Source organism: Haliotis asinina, chromosome 10 (genome assembly GCF_037392515.1).
Source record: "Haliotis asinina isolate JCU_RB_2024 chromosome 10, JCU_Hal_asi_v2, whole genome shotgun sequence".
Taxonomy (NCBI): Eukaryota; Metazoa; Mollusca; class Gastropoda; order Lepetellida; family Haliotidae; genus Haliotis; species Haliotis asinina.
Window position 1 is genome coordinate 9,244,001 of NC_090289.1, and position 24,973 is coordinate 9,268,973.

A 24,973-nucleotide genomic window follows, 5' to 3' on the forward strand; every position below is an offset into this window, starting at 1 on the left:
CTTCAGATGGTTCCAGATTAACCTTGTACTCCTTCGATAGGCGAGGGCATGTTAGGCAATGTGGAGGTGAACTTCAAGGTTCAATGTGTACCCGAGACCTTATTGGAGATTTAGCGCTTGATTGGTTATGGTGTGGGTTGTATTATTGTTACCGAGAGATCATCACTTCATGTTTTCTTTGTAAACGTTTCTGGACATGAGACAACATAGGACAGCTCTTGTTGTCCTGATTGCAAGGGTAGGGTCAACGTTTTGTCCTTTAGTTCATAAATTACGAATTACGAAATCAATGCTCCCTTCCAGGCTAGCTGTTCTCGAAAAGTTCGTAGCCCAACGAACGTCTTAAACCCTTTCTTAACAGACTAGCTGCGGCTAAAGATACGAGTACGTGGGTCTATGAACGTTTCGAGAATGAGGCCTCAGGAGCATACCATCCGTATTATAGACACGAATGGGCTAGGACCTTCCCGTTATGAACACGGCTATGTGTTAGGAGAACTCAGTCAGTTTCAGGCTGTCGACCGTCATAGGCCGAGACACAGACACCATCAAATCACCATTTGGAGACCATTTCCAGAATGCTTTGTGAATGAGTTTGATGAACAATCTTACATATATCGTTCTTCAGGCTCATTTGCGGTCATATCATTTACAATCATACTTAACTACAAGTTGCAAATAGTTCCCATATTGGGTCCATTAATACCATTCAACTATCACTGGAAACCATCATGTGTAGGGAGTTTGTGAAGTTAAAGTGATATCATGTATGAGTATTTAAGGTTATATATACTTAAAATCGTGGCCATTTTTCGTTCTATGTTGTCACTTTACTAGAACGCGTGTGATATTAAATCATGGTAAAATATCTTTTAAGATGTACACATTGAACAGAACTTTATAACATTATGATTACAGCAAGTTTCAGCAAGATTTAGTATTACTATGACCTTTGACCTTCCTCTTTCCGCTTTTCGACAGGACGGAATAATCTCTAGGCAAAAAATGTCAGATTTATAATATCCTCGCTGCCGAGGACAAATATTACCGTATAAGTGCACGTCCTTTCTCTTTCACATCAACAAAAATGCGTACTATATAAATGAGGCAAATATTAACAATAAATCGATAATTAATAAAATTCCAGTGGAGGAAAGAACATTTGATTATATAAACATTTCAGTGTTATCATAGCATTTACTGTTTCACAAAAGCAAATGCGTGCATGGTTAGAATGCTCTTTAAATGCTTCGATAAAGATCGATTAATTTATCAGTGTTCCATCTTTACAGTGACTATAGTAGATATTAAATATATTAATAGGCAAATTTGATACTAAACTCATTAAAGTAGTGAATAACCATAACGCATGTCATATTTGGGATTACACTTTCTTAGTGAAGTACAAATTCTAGTACTTTTTTGGTTGAGTAAAATACGGGATTCGAACCCTCACCCATAGAGTCAGGCACCAATCGGCAGCACAAAAAGTCAGCCGCCTAACCCCCACAGTCACAGGGACTGTGGAAGTCGAGTTGGCTGAGCGGGTTAATAATAATAAAAAATGCATATTCATTTGAAATCTATTTTGAAATCTAACTAATTTATGAGCCTGTGCCTATGTAGGTGGGTGCAGTGGCAAGTCAGCTGTTCACCTAAAACACAGAAAGGTGTAAGTATACTACCATGGGCGAATAACATTCAAATGCGCGCTCATATCAATTATTTTTTTACATGATATCTAATGGTCTAAATATGAAAACATATAGCCGGGAAAACAAAACATACCCTTACATAATGACTGGAAGCACTTTCGCTTAGCTTATTTTTCTGTAGACATTCACAGGAATGATTTCACCTTTTTACGCCAAATCGTGCCCTCATATTTACCTGATATCACTACATGAAGCAATCACATTAATGTGGCGTAATAACTCCGGACATAGAACAGACCGGTGACTGGGTATCGTTGATTATTCAACTCACAGAATGAGAATAACGATGACAGGCCATAAACGTGCATTATACATAGTTTCATGTCCCGCGACACTTACCATAACGAGGGTTAGAGGGAGAGGAGCCATTTATTATTTACGTTGTCGTGCACTGGCGGGACGTCGAAAAGGGAGGTAACTAAAACGGTCTTTTGGACTGAATATAGAGCAGTTGGTGTGAATCTACTATTTTATTCATTTGCAGCTTTTGATATGTGTTGGTAGCGTGAGGGATAGGGGTATCATCGGATAATCAATAACTTTGGCACGTAAATGAATCTGTCAGCCGTCTAAATTGTCCGCAAATGACAGTACACGCCAAAGTTTAATGTTGGCCACAATTTAACAGCTATGTCATGTTTATACATGTATATTATAGCTATGGCCTTGAACTTTTGTTTGTAGCCTTTTTCGAAATTGTTCAATCGTGTGACGTTGTGATAAAGTTTAATAATAATTTTACCTTCAAATCCAATTTTCAAGTATATGGTTGTCTGCACTTGTTTCGCATCTTTCACCCGCCCTGAATTTTCATTCCCAAGTGAAACAATAAAAACGTTTTATCTCATTTTCGCTGCAGCTGTGGACAATAATTGAAAATGTAATAAAACATCACCCTCATCACCCTCCCTCATGCACACTCACCACCAAGAAAAGCTGTACTGGATTCTTCGGCGTTTACGTCTATTTCATAAAATGTTTCAGCAGCAAGGCGGCTTGGTATAAACCATGGATTTGTTTATGGACTAACAGAATGTGATCTAAATTGTACTTTTCAAGCATTATGTTGCACAATTAGTCAATTTTTAAAAATTTAAATCATTTTTCACCCAACCGCTCTTTTGATGGCTGAGATTAGAAATGAGGACACAATACGGTTTCCCGATAGTCTATCGGGTTAGTATGACAGCCCTGTCATCACAGCTTACTCTTCTGGGGCGTCCGAGTCAGTCTTTTTCTTGCCTTCATTGAATAATGACTCAAAGACTCTAATTGCAACATGATTGTTGTGCAAAGCACATTCTGCCTGCCTATGTGATGGTAAGATAGCATTGTGATTTAAGGTTGGTTCGTCTCGCCAAAGTCCCGAGTTCGAGTCTGTAGTATAAGATGAGAGAAGGTATTGATGTTGCTTAATATTTTCATATTGCTGAATGCGCTATAATAATTTCACTAATTTCACTAATTTTCACTCTCTGTCAAATGCATTTCATTTTAGGTTTCAGGTCCATCAATATGACACACACAACGTTATTCCTCCTCGCCTGTGTTTGCATTATATACGTCACAGAGGGAAGATCACTCGACCAATCAGAACGGCGCTTGGAAACACGTGGCATCAGAAAACCAAGGGCACATTACGGGATTGGCGGCTATCTGTATGGGAAAAGGTCACAGGTCACAGAAGACGATCTTATGAGAACAGTTTCAAGGTTATTGCAATTTGTTTCATTAGATGATGACGGTTCTATATAACCGGAGAAATCACTTCATTCAGAATTGCCCCATTCCCTGTAATGTTGATCGGATTGATAGATTTCAGGATTTAAGTCTGAGAATGAGGTACCTAACCGCCATCTCAGGATTAGGAGCTTGTGTCTAAGTATACTGGGATTGGCTGGTGATTGGTATATCACTGGATTGCCTGGTTCTGAACCGACTATGTATAGGTTTCCGTAACAACGTAAGAACGTGACTGATTTCGGCGTCAAATAGCGACAGCAATATTCTGGTACATGCAGGTTTCTGTATTCACACGAACAAGCGAAAGTGGCTGAATGCGACATCGCAGTTATATTATGAATTTGACTAACCAATAGCGTGTTGCCTTTCAGGCAATACATGGCACTACAAGAAGCTGCTGACATCATGCAGAAGGACCATGCTTTTGCCATGCTGGTAGCCAAAAAATTGGATACTGACGGTAAATATTTCAAAACCAACAATATCTTGTACTCTCGACATATACTGAACACCAAAAGAAACGCAAGTGTTTTTCGGTCAAGTTTTAAATAGAACATAAACGCTTACTTTCATGAGATTTCATTTTTTTGTTCAGTATATATGATTTAATCAAAATTTATTGTCAACAAGATTACTAAATGAACGTTAATAGCAAAGCCAACTCTACATCAATCAGTTTAAATATAGGCTTGTCCCTTACTTGTCCATAACCTCAGCTCTAAAGCATGACATCTTTGGGATTACAGTTTTGCAGTAGAGTACCCTTACTGATAGAATCCCTGATGGAGCTAAACCCCAAAAGAAGTATAATCTATACCTCACTGAAAACATGCCATCCCAAATGTAATATATGTTATTAGGGAAGCCATAAAGTCAGCATATACTACATTGGACTACTTTCTACTATTCTTTGTGTATTCATATTAATAAGTCTTAAAAGTCAAGAAAACAATCATATCAAGAATGCTTTAAAGTGATACCGACGGCCTCACTGGTCTCACGGACTGAACGTTTATCCGGAGGGAAAGGTCGTTGGTTCAATACCTTGCAGTTACCTACCAAAATATGTTAAAAGATGGTGCATGATGTTGACGTGCCCAGTGCTGTGGGGACGATACATTTACTGGTCGACTTTGAGTCAGTATATTGTGTCCGAGTTGAGTATGCATACTAATCATGACACGGTGTCTCTTTAGCCTCGATGAACAGACACTAATCTCGACTATGAAACGGTCACGTACGTACCACCGCTCACGCTATCGCAATTCAAATGCAATAATCCCAACGTGAAACCCTACATTGCCCAACCTGATCTCCCAGATGTCTTAATACAAAACTACTGCGTTCTCCTTTTCCTTGTTTTCATCCAACGGCCGGCCCTCTGCAACCGTAATAGTATCTTGACGCATAAATATAATAATGTAAGTCTAGTTTTTGGTTTCAGCAGCGTATGTAATTGCCCCCTGATAGTTTCCTGTAAATATCGCGTATGTATTTTCCTGAAGTCTGACATAGAATTACTGCGTTTTCTGAGCGGAGACAGTGAAGTCCAGCAAATCTCTTTACATGCTCCTGTAACAGATCGTTGAGCATCGCCAGCACTTTGTATTTTATCTGATGTAAGCGCTTTTCGAGAAGCACACAAAAGTTGGCCTTTGCTCGATGTCTTGCCTCAGTAAACTGTATCCTACATTGCGAAACAAATGGCATATAGGACATCTGTAATGAACAATGATAACTGACATCTGTGATCTTTGAGTATCGCCAGTGCATTGTATTTTATCTGATGTAAACGTTTTTCGAGAAGCCCACAGAAGTTGGTCTTAGGTCGATGACACTCCTCGGAAAGTTATAGCATCTATTGCGAAACATGCCATGTTTAAATACGACTTCTCTAATAAACAAAGTTCATCGATATTATTGTTTCTTACCTAATCGTACTGTTAAGTTTGATGGGTGAAATATTTTAGGGAAAAGGGCGATTGCCACCAAACAGAGATACGCGTCCGAGTTCATTTTAAGATATTTGTTGACAATCACTAGAGAGTTTGGGAGTGGAGCGAAGGGTATTTGATGGGGTGTGGGCTGTAGGGTTTGGGGGTGTGATATGTGATTTGTGGGGTGTGGTGTGTGGTTAGGATGAGGGTGATGGAATTAAGGAAGGGAGACATATAAGGGTATTTCTTTCTACGACTGAAAGTTAGGAGATATATATATTTCTTCAGTAAGGGCTTTTAGTTTCAAGACATATATATTTATGTCCAACTATGACAGACTAAAGATCATAATGGGGCCAAATCGATTCGAACCCACGCACGAAGTGTACGTTTAAGTCGATAATCTTTCATACATAACAGATGCGTACGTGATGCGAGACTCGTATGGTCAGTAATGTGTGATTAGATCCAAGCCATTTCTTGCTAAAATCTGTATTATCGATTAAGGAAGGAATAAAAAGGAAGCTTTATGAAAAAATATATTATGGTCAAAATAATGGCCCTTGTTCTCACGTGTAATATACGCGGAAATGCTATGTTACATCACTAATGGATTTATGTCTAAGGTTAGCTTTCATGTCATTAAATTGGTAAACTTCTCCTCACACAGAAAAAGAAACCTGTCAAAATACATCCAGCACACGTTTCGGCTCTACCGTTACCTCTTCAGTATAGACCCGTGAAGCCTTCAGCCACCCATTCTTGCCACAAAAAACCTATGCTTGTCGTAAGAGGCGACTAACGGGATCGAGTGGTCAGGCTCGCTGACTTGGTTGACTCATGTCATCGGTTCCCAATTGCGCAGATCGATGCTCATGTTGTTGATCAGTGGATTGTCTGATCCAAACTCGATTATTTACATACCACCGCCATACAGCTGGAATATTGCTGAGTGCGGCGTGAAAGTAAACTCACTCACTCACTAACCTCTTCAGTATAAGAAGAAAAGTGAAGAAGAAAGGTCTGGGCATTCAAACGGATCCACCACACTTTTTAATTGAATGTAATGAATTTCGTACTTCTGTGTATTACACAACCGTGTCTTAACCCCCTGGATGCCGACTTTTTTTTCAGGCGCACATTTTCATAAAGTTTGAAAAGTGAACGTTGTGCGAGATTTGCGCTCGCGTGGTCTGGATCTGCGTACGGCTATGAAATTGCACAGACATGTAGAATATTTGATTTCCTATCCGTTGGTATAAATATAATTGCGGCTACCTCAGGGGTTTGAGAAATAGACACTGCTAAAAGTTGTACAAAACTTTTGTGTGTGTTCAAAAACAGTAAATTTCTCAGTTTTTTATCGTGCACCAATAAAAGCACTCTGCTACGATTTTTTTAATTTGGCATCTTTAAGGAAAGTGTGAGCGAAGAAAATACAGCTTGATATCTGAACGACATAAGTGTATATGAAATGGATGTACGTGCTAATGCATAACGTCATACTCACAAAATCAAAAATGACCTGCAATAAATGTCAAAAATCGATTTTCTACTATGACGTCAAACGTCGACAGAGAGGTCATGCACGTATAAAGATAAGGGGGCATAACTCAGCTATGGTTTACATTAGGTCAATGTAACTCCGATCACATGGAGAGAATTTGCTGTGGATATGGACAGTATATTTTCGTGATGTTTTGTTCACAGTGAACCAAACTATTCCAATACAAATTTCCCCAATGTGAGAGGATACCTTTTGGTAGTTTCACAATTTGTAAGAAAAGATGCAAGTGTACTACATTCAAAAATCAGGCAATAGCGATTTGGATGTCCCTATCCGATACATATTTTAGTTCTTAGATTCCCATATTCTCTTGTTTGTGTATATGTATTTTTATTAATTTTCCATCATTATTAACGGAGTAACAGCCACATTTTCAAACATAATGAAATAATTGAAAATAATGCCACATTTTAGTTGACGTCACAGCATGTTTTGTGCATTTTGTGACGTCGGAAAAAGACTACTCTGGTTGCTGATTAGTATATATCTAACCTAATTTCCACTCAATGTGTAAAAGATATCGGCTTCTGTGTCAGAATTCAACACTTTTTAGCCAAAACATAAAATGAATGGTTTTATCACTGAAATAGTGTCCTGAATATATCAACAATTACACGGTTTTACTACATATCTTATTGTGAGCAACACGCGCACCTGCCTAGCATCAATTTAGCTTAAATGAAAATTTCACAACACCTGAATATTCATTGAGTATTCATTTAGGAAAAAGACTTTTCTTCTCATGATTATGAAAATCAATTCCCTTCATAAGTATGCAATGAAAGGTACAAAGAGATCGCTTTTTCAGTAAAGAAATATTAGAAAATGGACGTAATGCTTGTCGAAATTAAGACTTGACCTGATGTATATATTTTTAACAATTTCCGTATAAATATTGTTTGAGTTAGACATTCTGCCATCAGATATATTTTAGTCGCATTTGAATTGACTTTATTATCGAAAAACAATGATAATGAATCATGAAACGTTTTGACAAAGTCGCACCTGGTCAATTAATATTCATAATAGTTTTGTCTATAAATACGACACAAACCAATACAATGAACAAGACAATTCCTTTAAATAGTAGTATGTGTGCCCCTACATTTGATAAACTGTACAAATCATTTTCATTAATATTATCCGTTTTACTTCTAAGTTGGAATTAAATCGCTTTTTATTAACCCGTTCATATGTAGCTGCAATATTTGTCCCAACGTATTGAATATTGCACATCACGTGAACTAAAGCACATGCTTCAGTAATGGCTACGTGTGATCTTCCAACACTTGTGTAGAGGCTTAAAATGTGGTATAATACACTTACTGAGTCAATTTCCCATGTAAATATTATTCAAACAATCAAAAGCTTTCAAAGAATAAAAACGGATACCTTATATCCACACATGATATGGTGTTGAACATGGATATATGTAGATACTGAAATCAGTTTCATGAAAAAATATCTGAACGATGCGCAAAATATACATCACAATACTAAATGTGCAAACGGAATGGTATGGGCATTGTGACCTTCACTTCAAAGAAATTGCCTAATATGTGCAACAATGTTGACGTATGACATCACTACCGATGACCGATTTCTTTCAAAATGGCGGCTTCGCTGAGAAGGGTACACAGGATTTTGCGACGACTTTTTGCTTGATTCAGGGATCTTTTGTATATAAATGTGAGCTGTAAGTAATCAGAATTATTCTGACTATCTGTGTATTGTGATATGTTCTTATCGTTTACATTGTAAATGACGGAAGAAGCCAGAAATGCCGATAAGTACCGTTGTCGTTCTCCGTGATTTTGCGTCAGTCATGGCGTCACGCTGCACTAAAGGTTCGACAGTTTCTTAAGAATTACCAAATTATTTCATTGTATCTATTTTCAATTTGCTATTTTTTGCCACGATACTCTTCCCCTGAATATACTAAGCGTATTGAGCCATTGTAAGCAATGATTAGAGGGCTGGATGTTGGGAAATTTCCGAAAATGCTACGCAGTGTAAAATTGGAATTTTTCTTTGTTTACATTTCAGTCAAGCGCTGTCTTTCGAGCACAGCGTTCGTTTTCATACAAAATATATTTCGTTTCGTTCTGCCTAGACAGCTGGTATTGGTGACAAAGACTATTTGTAATTTGATTCTAAGATATATTGGGAATTCAATGATGCATTTGTCGCATCTAACTATGAAGTATACATGATGTAATGGGCTTCTCAATACCGGCCTTCTCGAAACGTGATTTTGTAAACACTATCCAATAAGGCGGAAAGCGCACTTCGGCGTTCGTGTAAGTGTATTTTCGAAAACATCCCAACCGATTCTGGGTACATCGGTGACGTTTCAGAATTATCATTCCTGGTTACATGAAAACTTGATATCAGTGATCATCAATATGCTATTTTTGAAATTCACCACTCCCAGTAATTACCCGATTTTCACATTTCAAAACATACTGCAAATAACGCTGTGAATCTCGATTTTGTATAGTTTGAAAAATGGCGACATTTACGAAGAAGCCTATTTTGAAAGGCGATTTTAAGCACTTTAGCTTGGTCTGAGATGATAGTGGATGGTATCAAGAAACTGGGAATTTTCCGCAGAATTCAAAACTGTGAAGTATTTATATATGCGTGGTATATTTAGAATTTTATTGGACTTCCAAGTGAGGTATGTAGAGGAAGGACATATATGTCCCTGTGGCATCCAAACTAATAGAACCTCAAAATCATTTGTCCCACACAGCGTAAAATCTATGATGAGGTAAGAGCGATTATTGCACTTTGTTTATGTTATGATTCATCATTTTATTCTGATTAGCTTGCCATTGTGTATATACATTTCGAATTATTTGTTGTTTGCTTTGCATACTGGCTCTTTGAATGCAAGACAAATTCCTCTTCTCGAGTTGAAAATGATTTAGGTCTGGTATCACATGACCAGGTGAACATAATACTGAACATAATACTGAACATAATACTGAACATAATACCGTAACTCAGGATGTACTTGTTTAAACTACATTCTAAATTATCTTCTCGCAAACATCATAGTGTGGTACCTTAGCAGAGATGAGATCGTTTTTCTAAGACCATTGGCCTGGATTTTCGAAGCTCTCTCTAAAATAATCGTAAGGGCCATACATTAACGTACGACTATCTTAGCGCTAGAAAACTTTGTGAATCTAGGCCCATCTAGTCAGATCTAGTCTGCGCTGAAAACGTGTTTTTTGACAGAAGTCTAAATGTGACAGTTTGACATTTAATCTATACTACATCTTAACTTTAATTGGTAATACAGATACAATAATGATATGCTTTGCAGTTAGAGCCGATACAAGACTAGTTCATAACGACAAGAAATGATAAAATGGAGAATGACTGTACTCCAGAATATGCCAAGCGTGTATAAAATTGATATATTTCTATGTGTTAGCAGTTAAATACTATTTTGAAAATGTCACATAGGAACATGTGAGTCATTTTACTGTTTACTTTGCCATTACACAACACAATGACAGTTTAATTAACTGAATTGAATACGTGTTTGCTTTACTTTGTAGGTGATGGTTACGTCCAAGTAACGGATCTACTCTAATGACGTCATGAGTTACTGACGTCATAACCTGATGACGTCATGAATCAAGGACCCTTGCGTGCCTTTAATTGCCCTTATGTGTTTATGCCATATCTGCGTGCTATGCTCTGGCTATGTGATGAGAACGATACCATCTGAAACACTCCTTAGCTTCTAATTACGAAAGAACGTTTAATCGAATGATCCAACAACTGAAAATATCAGGCACGGCTGAAACGTTTTCAAAGACAGAGCTGAAAATATTTTGGACTGGACGCATCTGACAGGACGTAACTCATGCAGTCGTAATAAAATTCACTTCGCTCGGAAATCCGTTGTCTCTAGGCTACTTATTATAACGGTAAATTCAAGGCCTGCGGTTATGTACATATACAAATCCCCTATACACAGGGGTCAAATGCAATATTCTTTTTATTATACTTCAAAGTGTATTTGCAATTTAAGCATTTTAAAATAACTAACATAATATAAATATAAAATAATTCTTCGTCTACTTCTATCTGCAGCATTTGAGAAAAATATGTTTAAAACATTTATTTTTCTTTTTAAGAACCAAAATAAAAGATTTATTTGAAACATTATCATCAATTGTCATTACTTTATTGTAATGATTGAAATAGCACTATGTACTTGTGTACGTATTTGGATGAATCATGTAACGCCACAGAATCAGTTTTTTGGGGGTGGGGGGCTGGGGGTGGGGTGGATTGGGGTGTGGTTGTTGGTAACGTCATGCCATCGCAAACAGGATGTACACACATATTTCACGCCCACCTCTACGACGAAGAAGAGGAATAAGACGAAGAAGGAGATTTTTGATTGGTTAGTTGGTTGTTTCACGCCGCACCCAACACAAAAAATGACGGCGGTCTGTAAATAATCGAATCTGGACCAATCAGCAGATGGGCATAGATCTAGACAATGGGTATTCAATTTCATGCAACAGAATACCGATATTCCTAATTCTCACGCTGATGATCACTAGATTGTCAGGTTCAGGCTTAATAATTTACATACCAGAGCTATATATCTGGAATATTACGTAAAACTAAACTCACTCACCAAGCACCTTTACACCTACGTACCCGTTATTATCGCCATTGTCTAAAGAGGTTGTTTGCAAAAACCGGAAACTTCGAATATATAACAATATTTTATGTTTGATGATTATATATAGCATATATATATAATAATTCCTTATATTTTCAGCAGCTTAGGTTCTGGTAATGATTTCAAAATTTCTTGAGCATCAGCGATACTCTTTCGTATGGAAATGAGTGAGAGTCCTAAGGAATCAAGCGTATATCTACAGGTACGACACACAAGTCACTGCTAAAACGTGCATGGATTTTGTATTATGGGTATTTAAAGCCGCACCCAGCAATATTCCAACTTTATGGCAGCAGTCTGTAAATATGTTCGGACCAGACAAACCAGTCATCAACATTGATTGATTATTGATATTCCTGGAACTTCCGTTCCTGAACCAAATCATTTATTTTGATTTTGCCACACCCAGCTGAAAGCCCGAAATAATATGCTGGAATAAACAATGACGAGAACTCAAAAGGTGTCGACTGGGATGTTCTTGCCTAAATGTCTTATCCTGAAATTATATACAGGTGTTGTCTGTTAGGAAGACTGAAGACAGAGTGAAAACAAAAGAAATCCTAAGAAAACGAAGGATTTAAAAAAATATTACAGAAAGAAGACAATAAGGTATTTACTGTCTAAACTGCATAGCCATTGACAAAACGACAAACATAGAACAGCCAGTTTCAAAATAAATTAATTCTAAATAACCTTATAAACATTCTGCAACATGGGTATTATGGTGGTTGGAATCCCAACATGGGTAAATGGCATAAAGCCCATTTCTTGTGTACCCTGCCGTGAAATTGCCCTAATATTCCTGGAATATTGCTAAATGCGGCGTGAAACCATACCCACTCGTCACTCGTGTCAAACATTAAATGGCGCTAGCCATGCCGGTTGTATTTGCGTCAATGCCAAATTTCTTTTACTAATATTCGAGCAACATCACGGCTGGGGGACACCGGAAATGGGCTTCACATAATGTATCCATGTGGGAATCGAACTCGGGTTCGGCACTACAAGCGAACGCTTTTATCACCAGGTTACCCCACCGCCTCTCGGGATGAGGAGTACAGGGCCCGCTTGCACAGAGCAATCTTAGTTACAATCAATCTTAGGCCCTTACAATCAACTTTACAATCGCCATACAATTGCCCTAATCCCCTTGCACAAAGACGATCTTAAGACAGCATGGATTTAAGATCGCGATCTTAACTAAGATCGAACTCTTCAACGTTGGAGGTAGAAATTACAGGAGGTGTAGACATTACAGCCACTGTATAGTCGTAATGAAAGCAGACAAAAGTACAAACACATTACTTCGGATTATCGTATCACATCTCATCACTGGCCTTTTTGGAGGTCCCTGTTTGCCTTTCACATCCATGCTTGTCGTAAGAGGCAACTAACGGGATCGGGTGGTCAGACTCGCTGACGTGGTTGACACAATTGTATCCCATTTGCGTACATCGATGCTCATGCTGTTGATCACTGGATTTGTCAAGACTCGATTATGCATAGACCGCGCAATATAGATGAAAAGGTACTGGGTGCGGCTTAAAAATATACTCACGCTCTCATACCAGAAGAAGTTTAAAGATGTACAAGCCGCATCCCTGTCTGACCCTCAGCATCGAAAAGATCACAGAGACACACAGACACAGACACAGACACACATGCACGCACGCACACAGACGCACGCACGCACGCATGGTCATACACGCACACACACAAACACGAACTGCCATACGTAACCACATGCACGAATGCACGCACATGCACATACAACAGGTTGGTTCCAATGGTTTCAGATGTTGCATTTTCGTGTCTGGTATTTTAATAAAGGGCAGGTCAGCTTGGAGTCAGTTAACTTTGTAGGTGATCATGACGAACTGCAACAGGGTACATAAGTGGGCTAGCACTGTGACACAATCAGTAGTATAAGCAATTCACCACACACTTACACGCTCGCTCGCTCAAACGCATCGCTTTTTAGCTGCGATAAACTTTTAACATGACATTTACCTCACCTTACCACATGTGCATGCTCATGGCTTTATCGGTGAAATAATCTTGAAAGCATCCTATGAATGGGATTCACCTGATGTGTGAAAGAGTCAAACCCGACAACTATCGGGATGGGATCAGGTTGTTGTCCCTTTATGTGAGTTTCAACCGCACTCAACCGTTTTTGAGAGGCATAGCAGATAGCAACTGTTAGATAATTTCTTCAATTTCTTGCCGATTGAATTTAATGACGTAGTGCTTGAGCGAATGCAAACCCAGTTCTCATTCTAGTTGCACCCGGAGGATGCGTCTGACGTATCATCTAGCTATTGTGATCTACGACTAGCTCTGAAGTGACAAAATTGATTTGTACGATTCTGTGTGATATGTTACACATGGATGGGTAACGGTTGATTTTATATCGTAAATGGCGAGGTTTCCACGAGGAATATCAAAGAGTTGTTCATCGGAGATATCTCTTGGGGCCGACGCCTGTGCCAGGTTGTGAGTGAGTGAGCGAGCGAGTGAGTGAGTGAGAATGGTTTTACGCCGATTTTACCAGCAATCCAGCAACATCGCTGCTGGGGACTACAAATGCGCTCCACATATTATACCCATGCGGGAAAACCTGACTTTCCGTGTCACGGGCAAACACTTTACCCACTTGGCTAGCCCACCAAGCCTCCATGTTGTAACAGGCCTACCGGTGCTCTCCAGGGATCAGCACGAATTATGGTTTTACAGCGCTTTTTCGAAATTACAGAAATACAAAATATTCCCATAACTGACAGCAAGGAAACTGAGTTTCTTTTATATGTATGAGACAATTTGAGACAAATCTCGAACCTCAAAGTTTCTAGACCACGGCAACCTCTGAGCATCTCGACTCTTTTTCTCAATATTCAGTTTTTAAACAGACATATTTGTAAAAGTATTTATTTCATCAACATAAAGATACTTATAATATACAACCTCTTTAACTACACAACCGCAAAGTAACACATGGTGAGTTTATCTGTATTTATTTAAAGTGAATTAGGATGTTTCGTTTTGGAAACAAAGACAAAATCCATCACTTGGGATACAGGGTACAGATTTTCGAAGCTCTCTTAGCGCTAAGATAGTCGTAAGTGCCATACATTGATACTGACTTACGACTATCTTAGCGCTAAGAGAGCTTCGAAAATCAAGGCCCTGTTTCACGGCGTTCACCATTATGTAGGCTTACAATATCATAGGACTCCTTAAAGTGTACCCTTAACAGCATTCGAACCTATATTCTTCGTTGTGACGGCTAACATAGCAAAGGTCAGAACCGATTTGCAGAACAAACAGTGTGATTAACCAGCGACATGAATGAACGCTCGATGACTACTTCCAAGGACGGTTCAGACTCGATGACATTTTCAGAACTTTACCAATTTGATTCAAGTGACATGTCACGGCTGTCTGATCTGTGACGTGTAGTACAACAAGCTACTTCTCCATTAGCATCTATCATAGTTGATCAGAGAAGATCTGAAGATCACAACATCTAGTTCTAGAATACCTTATTTAAAAAAAAATACAATAAAAAGGCTATTTGTTATAAAGTAGAAGATATCTGTTGTGCGATTTTAAATACATTAAATGTTTATAAATCACTAATAATAAGTGATGACACCAAGTATTCACGAACAGTTGGGGGTTTCGTGTTACAAACACAGGAAAGTCAAGCGTTCACATGAACAAGCGCTGGACACACATTAACGCAGGCATGCAGACACAGACACACACACACACACACACACTCGCAACCCCACCGCCACCACCCCCACTTCCACACACACAGACACATACACAGACACATACACGTACGCACGCATATATGCAGTTATACGTGACAAAAGGTTTTGAATACAACAAAACCCAGCATTTTGCCTCACTTCATCGTGGAGAAAACGTGCAGCACAGATCGGAAAAGCCCGAGAATTTATCCATACAAATGCTAAAAATCAAAACAAGGAACACTTTTGTCACGAATGATGAAGATCGTTTCTAAAAAATATTTCTTTTTACAAATCTTGGAAATAGGGGAATGATCGTTTGTAACATGTATAGAACATCACCTGAACGCTTTGGTCTCAGGAAAATAGTAAACCTTTGGTGTCGGTAACGTTTCAAGGTAAAATACTCATTTTACGTATGGTTCATCAAATTCCTTTCCTGGGGAACAATGAGGTAAGGTGAATGTCCCACCACAGATGGAAATGTAGTTCAGAATGCTTAAAGGCACAATGTGACAGGTTATCGACAATATTTTGGCATATATTATTTTGGCATATATTATTTTGGCATATATTATTTTGGCATATATTATTTTGGCATATATTATTTTGGCATATATTATTTTGGCATAAGTTTTGCAATCTGAGACTTTATCCTTTGTGACTTGCCTAGAATCGATAGTTGAAACTTCGAGGAGAACAGTTGCCGATGAGATAACACTTGCCATATATAGACTGTAAACAACTGCTCCACACATCGAAAACAGTCGCACGCGGTGTTGCCGGTGTTTGTCGAACTCGTTTCAATCACAAGTTGTGTGTATGATATTTGTCAAGCGCGCACCCATGGACAAAACTCTATAGGGTTCGCTTGAAATAATGTTCGGCTGGTAGGAGCCGCCATAGTAAATTCATTGCAACGTTGCACTAAATCATTCGAACTTTTTGATTTAATATTGTAATCTAAACACATAATTTTTGGGTTTCCCTGAGGGCTTAAAGTTAGCATTGTTGAGAGAAGTGCATTGTTGTTAAGAGAGGCATAGCTTGACATTATGCCTTTAAATGATTTGTCAGACTGGAACGAGAGACTTGTATATCCACACCTTATTGAATGAAGTACTCGACTGTAAGGATGCTGACAAATGACAGTGCTTTAACGAATCTCTTCCAGCCTATACGCTGATGATATTTTACGTCCGATTCGGTGATTCATAGCACATGAACATGTCCATAGTGTTTCAGACTTGGCTTAAGACTTCTACATCGGATAAAACCATCCTATCTGGTCTTGACTGAGAATAATCTCAGATAATTGAGTGAGTGAGTGGGTTTAGGTTTACGCCGCATTTAGCAATATTCCAGCTATATGGTGGCGGTCTGTAAATAATCGAGTCTGGACCAGACAATCCAGTCATCAACAACATGAGCATCGATCTGCGCAACTGGGAACCGATGACGTGTGTCAACCAAGTCAGCGAGCCTGACCACCCGATCCCGTTAGTCGCCTCTTACGACAAGCATAGTCACCTTTTATGAAGCTGAAGGCCTATTCTACCCCGGGACCTTCACGGATCAGAGAATTGGGAAATATGGTCTCCCCGAGCTTAGTCAAGATCTTTTTATCCCTTGGAGTGGTGAGGAAGACTAAACGTTAAGCGTTCGCTCGTCACGCCGGGTTCGATTTCCTTCCATTTCTGGTGTTTCCAGCAGTGACATTCTAGGATATTGCTAAAAGCGGCGTAAATCCCAACTCACTCACTCACTATGTGTAAGCAGTTAACACGGTATGATAAGATATTAAAGAAATTACTAGACGGAAATCTGAATGCAAACATTAAGCACAGGATTACAGATGTTGTTGGCATTACACGGGATTTCGTCATTAAGCCGCTAATATTCTGAATTATGTTATGAGGTCATAATCTTGCAAGCTTTGAAAGTGCATTATATCTTAACAAGTCGGGGACATCTTTTCAAAGTCAGCACATGTGGAGGCTTAATGGCCCCATTGGATTTTTGCTAGCCCCGGTTGGTGGCTATTTCGCATACTGATGATGGTTCCTAGTGCCATTTTGTGTTTATTCTCAGTCGATTATTTTCGACTGTATTTAGACAACAATCCAGAGTGAGATCGTTCCAGTTGTTGGCGTCTATATATGATGTGATGCGGGCGTAAAATGCGTGCTCTGTGGATTGAAATTATTGGCAACAAACCGATGTGTGCATCTTTACGCCTTGAGCGCAACTGGATCAATTTTTTCATCACTACCCAGTGTCATTAAATAACATGTTATCACGCAGATACCTCCAAATAATTTCCATACTATAATTACGCCTCGTTATCAGTAGGTCTTGATTTGAACGACGGCTTGTTTAGATCGAATGAGTATATATCACAAGTGGGGACCTCAGAAATGGGTTTCATACACTGTACCCACTCTTGGAATAGATTCTTCGCGCTTGACTTCCCCTCTGCTGCCGCTTTTAGTTTGAAATATCCCCAAATAGGGCTCCTCAGTTGATTCAATCTTATGCGACAAAACGCACGTGACCTCGGACGTCATGTACAAGGGTCTGTCTGTATACTGGAATAACCATTGTGACGCAGTCTCGGTTGTGGGCAGAGCATATTGTTTCAAATATGCACCAAATACCTAAACACATATTCTCAAACACAATATATTGTAACGTACCGAACGTTAACCCATGTTGTAACTAGGTTCTCGTCAGAATATTTTTGTTCAGTCTCTGTATGTTCCTCAGTAAGTCATCGACGTAGTGTGGACCCGAAACCAGGAAACACAACGTCGGTGACGCAACATATGTCATATTTGGGATTTCACTTTCTCAATAAAGTACAAATTCTAGTACTTTTTAGGTTGACGGTGGAAGTAGCGGTGGCTGAGCGGGCTAGGTGGCCGACTTTGTGTGCTGGCGATTAGGTGCCTGACTCTGAGGGTGCGGGTTCTAATCCCGGATGGGACTCAACCAAAAAAGTACTAGAATTTGTACTGTACTGAGAAAGTGAAATCCCAAATATGACACATATGGCATTTGACCACTTTCTAAAATGGCATCGTTGTGGAAGTCGCGATGGCTGTGCGGGCTAGACGGCTGACTCTGTGTGCTGGAGATTAGGTGCCTGACTCTGAGGGTGCGGGTTCTAATCCCGGATGGGACTCAACCAAAAAGTACTAGAATTTGTACTTTACTGAGAAAGTGAAATCTCAAATATGACATATGTTGCATTTGACCACTTTCTAAAATGGCATCGTGTAATCAACGTCGATGATGTCGCTCAAGGCCACTAGGATAAGGGGTGGGGTGAAACGGTCAACGTGTATAAGAATACACACACGCTTATGAACACCAAAGCCAGCCAAGGGCACAGTATTTATACTATTTATATATGGCATAAAGAAATCTGTTGCCACTAGGATTAAGGGCAAGAGGCAAAAGTCAACGTGTCTAATATTATATGCCCGAACGGTTCGACATCGCCTGCAGAGACATCATCTGCGTGCAAGACATCCACGAGCATTCACATAACTTACTGCAAGTCATTTGATCCATGCACCTCCTTGGTGTAGGTGAAGTTAGCACTGTGGTCATCGACACTGAACTAATGATATTTTTCTGAGATTCAGTCTTGACTTCTGTGACCGAAGGATTCGGTTAGGTGTCTTACTAGAATCAAATAAATCTCATCTGTATTTTGTCAAGGGAAGCCTTACCGTTTCATGTGACGAAGCGCCTGTAAAAGAACATTCTTTAACGATTTCAGGTCAATTCTTCACTCTGATTGTACAGTTTGCGTTGCCATGATTTTATACCGGACGCTCCCCACGTCAAAGCCCGTGCTTTATTCCCCTAAAGGATAGAATAAGTTGTGCGGGGCAATAGTCAACAATATGTATGTAAACAACAGTACAGTAAAAGCTGTCAAAATCGGCATTTGTCTAATCCGGCACGTTGTCAATACCAGTCTCAGTCCCATCCATGGCTTGTACATTTGTCATCGGCTCTGCAATCCAACATGCTGTCTACACCGGACCATTTCTTCAGTCCCGATGAATGCCGGTTTAGACAGCTTCCACTGTATTCCTTTGTGCATCTCATTCCTTTGTACATTGGACGGTGGGGTAGCCTGGTGGTTACAGCGTTCACTCGTCATACCGATGGCCTGGTTTCAATTCCCCCATTGGGTACAATCTGTGAAGTTTATTGCTGCAATATTGCTAAATGCGGCGTAAAACCCAACTCACCCACTCACTGGTGTATTGACATCACAATACAACGAGGCTATTGTTAAAAGCGGCATAAAAAGTATCCACGCATTGTTAAATGATCATCGGTGTAAATGTTAAATTGTGAATTCGATCACAGCAATTATGGCGTTGTCATTGGAACCATATCAGTTTCAACATCCTTTTAAACAATTACTGTCAGAGATGAGCTCAGTCACCAGGTGTTACATTATAAACGCTCTATTGCCACCCTATTTTTTAACCATATGGTCGCTTTTAACATTTCATTTTTTCAATCGGAATCCATCTAAAGTTGAACTGTTGAATAGTGCTAATGCCCTCATGACGGTGTGCTGCTTTGGAATTTGAAACAGGGGGATTGTCCATGCAGCATCAGTCTGACATTCTGACATTTATTTTCATATTGCTTCATGAAAACGAGACACGTATGTTTTTTGCAAGCGTTGCTTCACAGGGACAGGCACGGGGCATCAAATAATGCACAATATATCAGTTTTTGCATTCATTTCTGTCTGCAAGTTTTACACATATGAGGATCTTCGAACAGTTTCAATACATTCCCGTGTCTTCTTCTCTTTCAAGCTATTATCTATATTCTATACTTGTTCGTATCTGCAACTGCAATAATCATTGATAACAGTGTTCCATGTTCATTGAAATTGTGGAAATGTTTATTTTTAAAGGATCAGGACACAAAACCCAACTTGCAGAACATCACAGCTGAGTTTGAAGTGCTGAGACAACTACATAAGGTTAACTATATACGTGCAAACCCGACATCGAGCGCAACCTCGACCACAGCTTCTAGTGCAACCTCTACCTCGGCATGTAGTGTAATCCCGACCACAGCATCTAGTTCAACCTCTACCACGGCATGTAGTGTAATCCCGACCACAGCATCTAGTTCAACCTCTACCACGGCATGTAGTGTAATCCCGACCACAGCATCTAGTTCAACCTCTACCACGGCATGTAGTGTAATCCCGACCACAGTGTCTAGTGCAACCTAAACCATGGCATCTAGTGCAACCCCGACCACAACATTTAGTGCAACCTCTACCGCGGTATGTAGTGCAATCCTGACCACAGCATCTAGTGCAACCTGTACCACGGCATGTAGTTTAATTCCGACCATAGTATCTAGTGCAACCCCGACCACAGCATCTAGTGCAACCTCTACCACGGCATGTAGTGTAATCCCAACCACAGCATCTAGTGCAACCTAAACCATGGCATCTAGTGCAATCCTGACCACAGCATCTAGTGCAACCCCGACCACAGCATCTAGTCCAAACTCGACCACAGCATCTAGTGCAACCCCGACCACAGCATCTAGTGCAACCTCTTCCTCGACATGTAGTGGAACCCCGACCACAGCATCTAGTGCAACCTTTACCACGGCATGTAGTGTAATTCCGACAACAGCATCTAGTGCAACCTCTTCCATGACATCTAGTGCAACCCCGTCCACATCATCTAATGCAGCCTCTACCATGACATCTAGTGCAAACCCGACTACAGCATCTAGTGCAACCTGTACCATGGCATGTAGTGCAATCCTGACCACAGCATCTAGTACAATGTCATGCGCCGGAATAGACAGCGCTGATTACTGTCTAAACACATGATCGGGCGGCTCATTTCATGCAGAGATCCTAAATTGTCAGTTGCCGGGTTGCAGAGCTTTCAACTGCAGTCTTTATGCTTTTCATTTCAGAAGTGATTGAGCAACAATACATGGAAACTTCGTGGATGAGAAGCTCTTTATTCTATTATGATGCGACGTTTCGTTATGGCTCCTTAGATCGTTGTCACTCTTGCTTAAACATTATACTGATCACATTTCACTACAGCTTAAAAACATCCTCTGTATTGCAATTACCGTAATTTTTAACATGAATACGATAACCGAGAAACCGATATGGATACGGTAAAACCATCATTCCCAACACGAAACCTCATTATTGAAAAACAATAAAAGAATTATACATCACAAATGAAATATGAACGAAATAAAACTGTAGCAGAGTTCGTTTAGTACAGAATTTCATTTTTTAAATGCTATGTTGACACTTTCCCTATTTGACTACAAAAGGGATACATCAGCATGTGCAATCTCGAAGGTCGAACCTAACGAGTTTATCGACGCCGGAAAATTTTCAGTCGATGTAATCCCAAATATTTTTCACTGGGTGTATAAAAGGCTAACCGGTGGAGGAAGATAAGGTTGATCACTGACAATCAGTGTAGACACCGGGTGTTTCTCAATCCTAGGGTGGACTGGAATAAAGCACATCACGTGTTTGAGGCGTCATGCATTTTGTGCATGCAGTATCACCCACCCAGTGCATCTCGAACACGACATAAATATTCACAACACGTTTTGTGTTGGGGGAAGGTTGCAGGGGTACGCACCCCTTTTGTCCAGGAATCTTCTTAACTGACTATTGTGCACCACCCCCACCTACCACCCACACCCCTTTCTCAATAGTGTACATTCCCACTTTCTCCAAAAGCTGTATCTGCCCGTGTATACCTTTGTGGCACCAAATACGACGTCACCAAACAGTCCCCATCAAACTTATGTGCTACTTGGAGCAATGGCGTTGGTTGGATTTCGTTTTTGATCTGGATTTCATTTTGCAAATGGATAAATATTAAATGGAACTGATGTGCAAAACACAAACGCATGTAGGACTGGAAGAATATTGGCGCCTCTCAAACACAGTCAGGACTGGTGAATCATACTTGAAATGTGACGCCGTTGAAACATAACCAGGACTGATAGACCTTTCTTCCCGTAGATGTATAACATTTACGTGGTACCGGAAGTAGTTACACGGTACCAGACAAGCATGGCACATGCGTCAGTTTGAGCCAATCAGAAGGCCGGGCACTTTGTGGATTCGTCAAACTTACTTCCGTTGACCAATAATGCTTCGGAAGCGACATGCGAATTATACCGTTCTCACTCAAGTGTAAAACCCCCCCCCCCCACATTTCTCCCCCCCTTCTCTCTCTCTCTCTCTCTCTCTCTCTCCCCCCCCCCCCCCCCCCCCCCCCCCCCGATGTGAACTTACACCAGTGATTTCAAAAGGACAATGAAAACGGTTCAAACTGTGTCTGCTGGGAAATATGCGTTCTCGAAAGAAGTAATGAGTGTGTGATTGAGGGTATTGGGTTTTCTGGTCATGCTACCCCCACATATCTGCTCAATGTGTGCCCGAAATGATGCAGGTGTTGAAACTCACGAGGACGAGGCGTTTCCGAAAATTGGCCTCTGATATGCGAATTGAATAATAACTAAACAGGGTTGTAGGTATGCACTGATGGTATGACAGTTTTCTGTTTGTTGTTCAACACCAATAACCAATATTTCCGATGTGTTAACAACTCAAGACAATAGAATCAGAGATAGCATACGAGGTGAATAACAAAATAATACACGCTTCTTCCACGATGTGAGACAGTATGTATGTATGTATGTATGTATGTATGTATGTATGTGTGTGTGTGTGTGTGTGTGTGTGTGTGTGTGTGTGTGTGTGTGTGTGTGTATGTATGTATGTATGTCTGTGTGTGTGTGTGTGTGTGTGTGTGTGTGTGTGTGTGTGTGTGTTCATGCCTGCGTTAATATATATATGTGTGTCCAGCGTTTGTTCATGTGAAACCCACACACACTTGGTATCATCACTTATTATTAGCGATGTATAAACACAAGATTCTGATGTATTTAAAATCGAACAACAGAGATCTTCTATTTTATAGAAAATCGCTTTTTCGATTTCTCTTGTATTTTCAAATATTACAGTATTCCAGAACTAGAGGTTATGGTCTTCAGAAACATCATCTCTGAGTAACTATGATAGGTGGTAACTGAGAAGTAGCTTTTTGTACTATACGTCTAAAATCGGACAGACGCTAGTGATATGAGTCAAGTTGGTAAGGTACTGAAAATGTCAGCGAGTCTGACCCCTGCTTTGAAGAAGTCATCGAACGTTCATTCCAGCCACTGGTGTATCACACTGGTTGTTCTGCAAATCACTTATGTTAGCTCGTTGGAACGAAGAATACAGGTTCGAATCCTGCGGTAGATATACTTTAAGGAGTCCTCTTAGATTGTGATGGTGAACGCCGTAAAACAGTATCCAAAGTGATCGTTTTTGCCTTTGTGTCCAGAACCAAATACATAAATACGACTGTACATTATAAGTATCTTTATGTTGAAATACATACTTATGCAAATATTTCTGTTTTTTTTTTAAAAACTATTGGAATCCCGAGAAAAGAGTGGTGATGCACAAAGGTAGCAGTGGTCTAAAACTTGCTAGAGTTTCGAGATTTGAGGTTCCAATTGTCTGCGTGTCCCTGTCTCTGTGTGTCTGCCTGTCTATGTGTGTCTGCCTGTCTATGTGTGTGTCTGTCTAAACTGACGAGCAAAGGTGTAATTGTTTGCTGCAATCCCAAATGTACGTTCTAATTTGTACAAATATTGAAGAACACTGAGTGCACAGAACGCAACCACCATGTTTCATTTGCCAAAATGCAACCAAAATCATTTGTACATTGTGATTATTGTCCAATGTACGAGCACGTGTTTGTCGTGAAGACTGAACAATGACTTGACAAACATCTCGCGACAAAATGCCAAGATTGATGTAGGGGCACTGAGAAAGGGCTACAGGAATGTGGTTCTAAAAGCCATTCAGCAAGACATGGGGTTGCACAAGACAAACCATAATTCGGGTGTTTAACTGTTTCTGTATGACAGGCGAGCCTTATGATCGACCCAGAAGTGGACCAGTCTGAGTCACAACACCACAAGAGGATCGCTGACTGCTATTTTACACCTACGCAACCGGATGTTGACGTTGACATGATCAGCAGACACATCATTGGGCCATTGCGTGAACCGATTCACAGTGACAAGACGACTTCGTGATGCTGGTATCCGGACCTAGCGATTGCTGTGAGGATTGGCCTCGACCTTGCAGCATCGTAGGAACAGTCTGTTGTGGTCCTCACGACATCACTGTTTATTGTTACAATGTAATTTTGCTGATTAAACGCGCTTATTGCAGTGTGCTTCAACATGCATTCAACATGTTCCATTTCATCCAAAGGTTTTGTCATTTTTTACCTCATTGGAAAAAAAGAGCAAATCTGTGTACTTTCTTTGCTCGTCAGTTTATATGATTTTATGGTTGTGTGATTGTGTGTTTGTCATTCTCTCTCTCTAAACTACACAGTAATTAAAAAAAATAT

General features: G+C 39.9%; 1 protein-coding gene across 1 annotated transcript in view; it reads left to right on the plus strand.

The window, feature by feature from the left end:
- The window catches only part of LOC137298074 (sensorin-A-like), a 28,512-nt gene extending 17,362 nt beyond the window's left edge, over positions 1-11,150 (plus strand). The window contains exons 2-4 of the mRNA XM_067830134.1: positions 3,214-3,427; positions 3,830-3,918; positions 10,535-11,150. Coding sequence (XP_067686235.1) covers positions 3,231-3,427; positions 3,830-3,918; positions 10,535-10,569 — 321 coding nt within the window. The 5' untranslated portion in view covers positions 3,214-3,230 and the 3' untranslated portion in view covers positions 10,570-11,150. The remainder of the gene's footprint in view (positions 1-3,213; positions 3,428-3,829; positions 3,919-10,534) is intronic.
- The last annotated feature ends 13,823 nt before the right edge of the window (positions 11,151-24,973 follow it).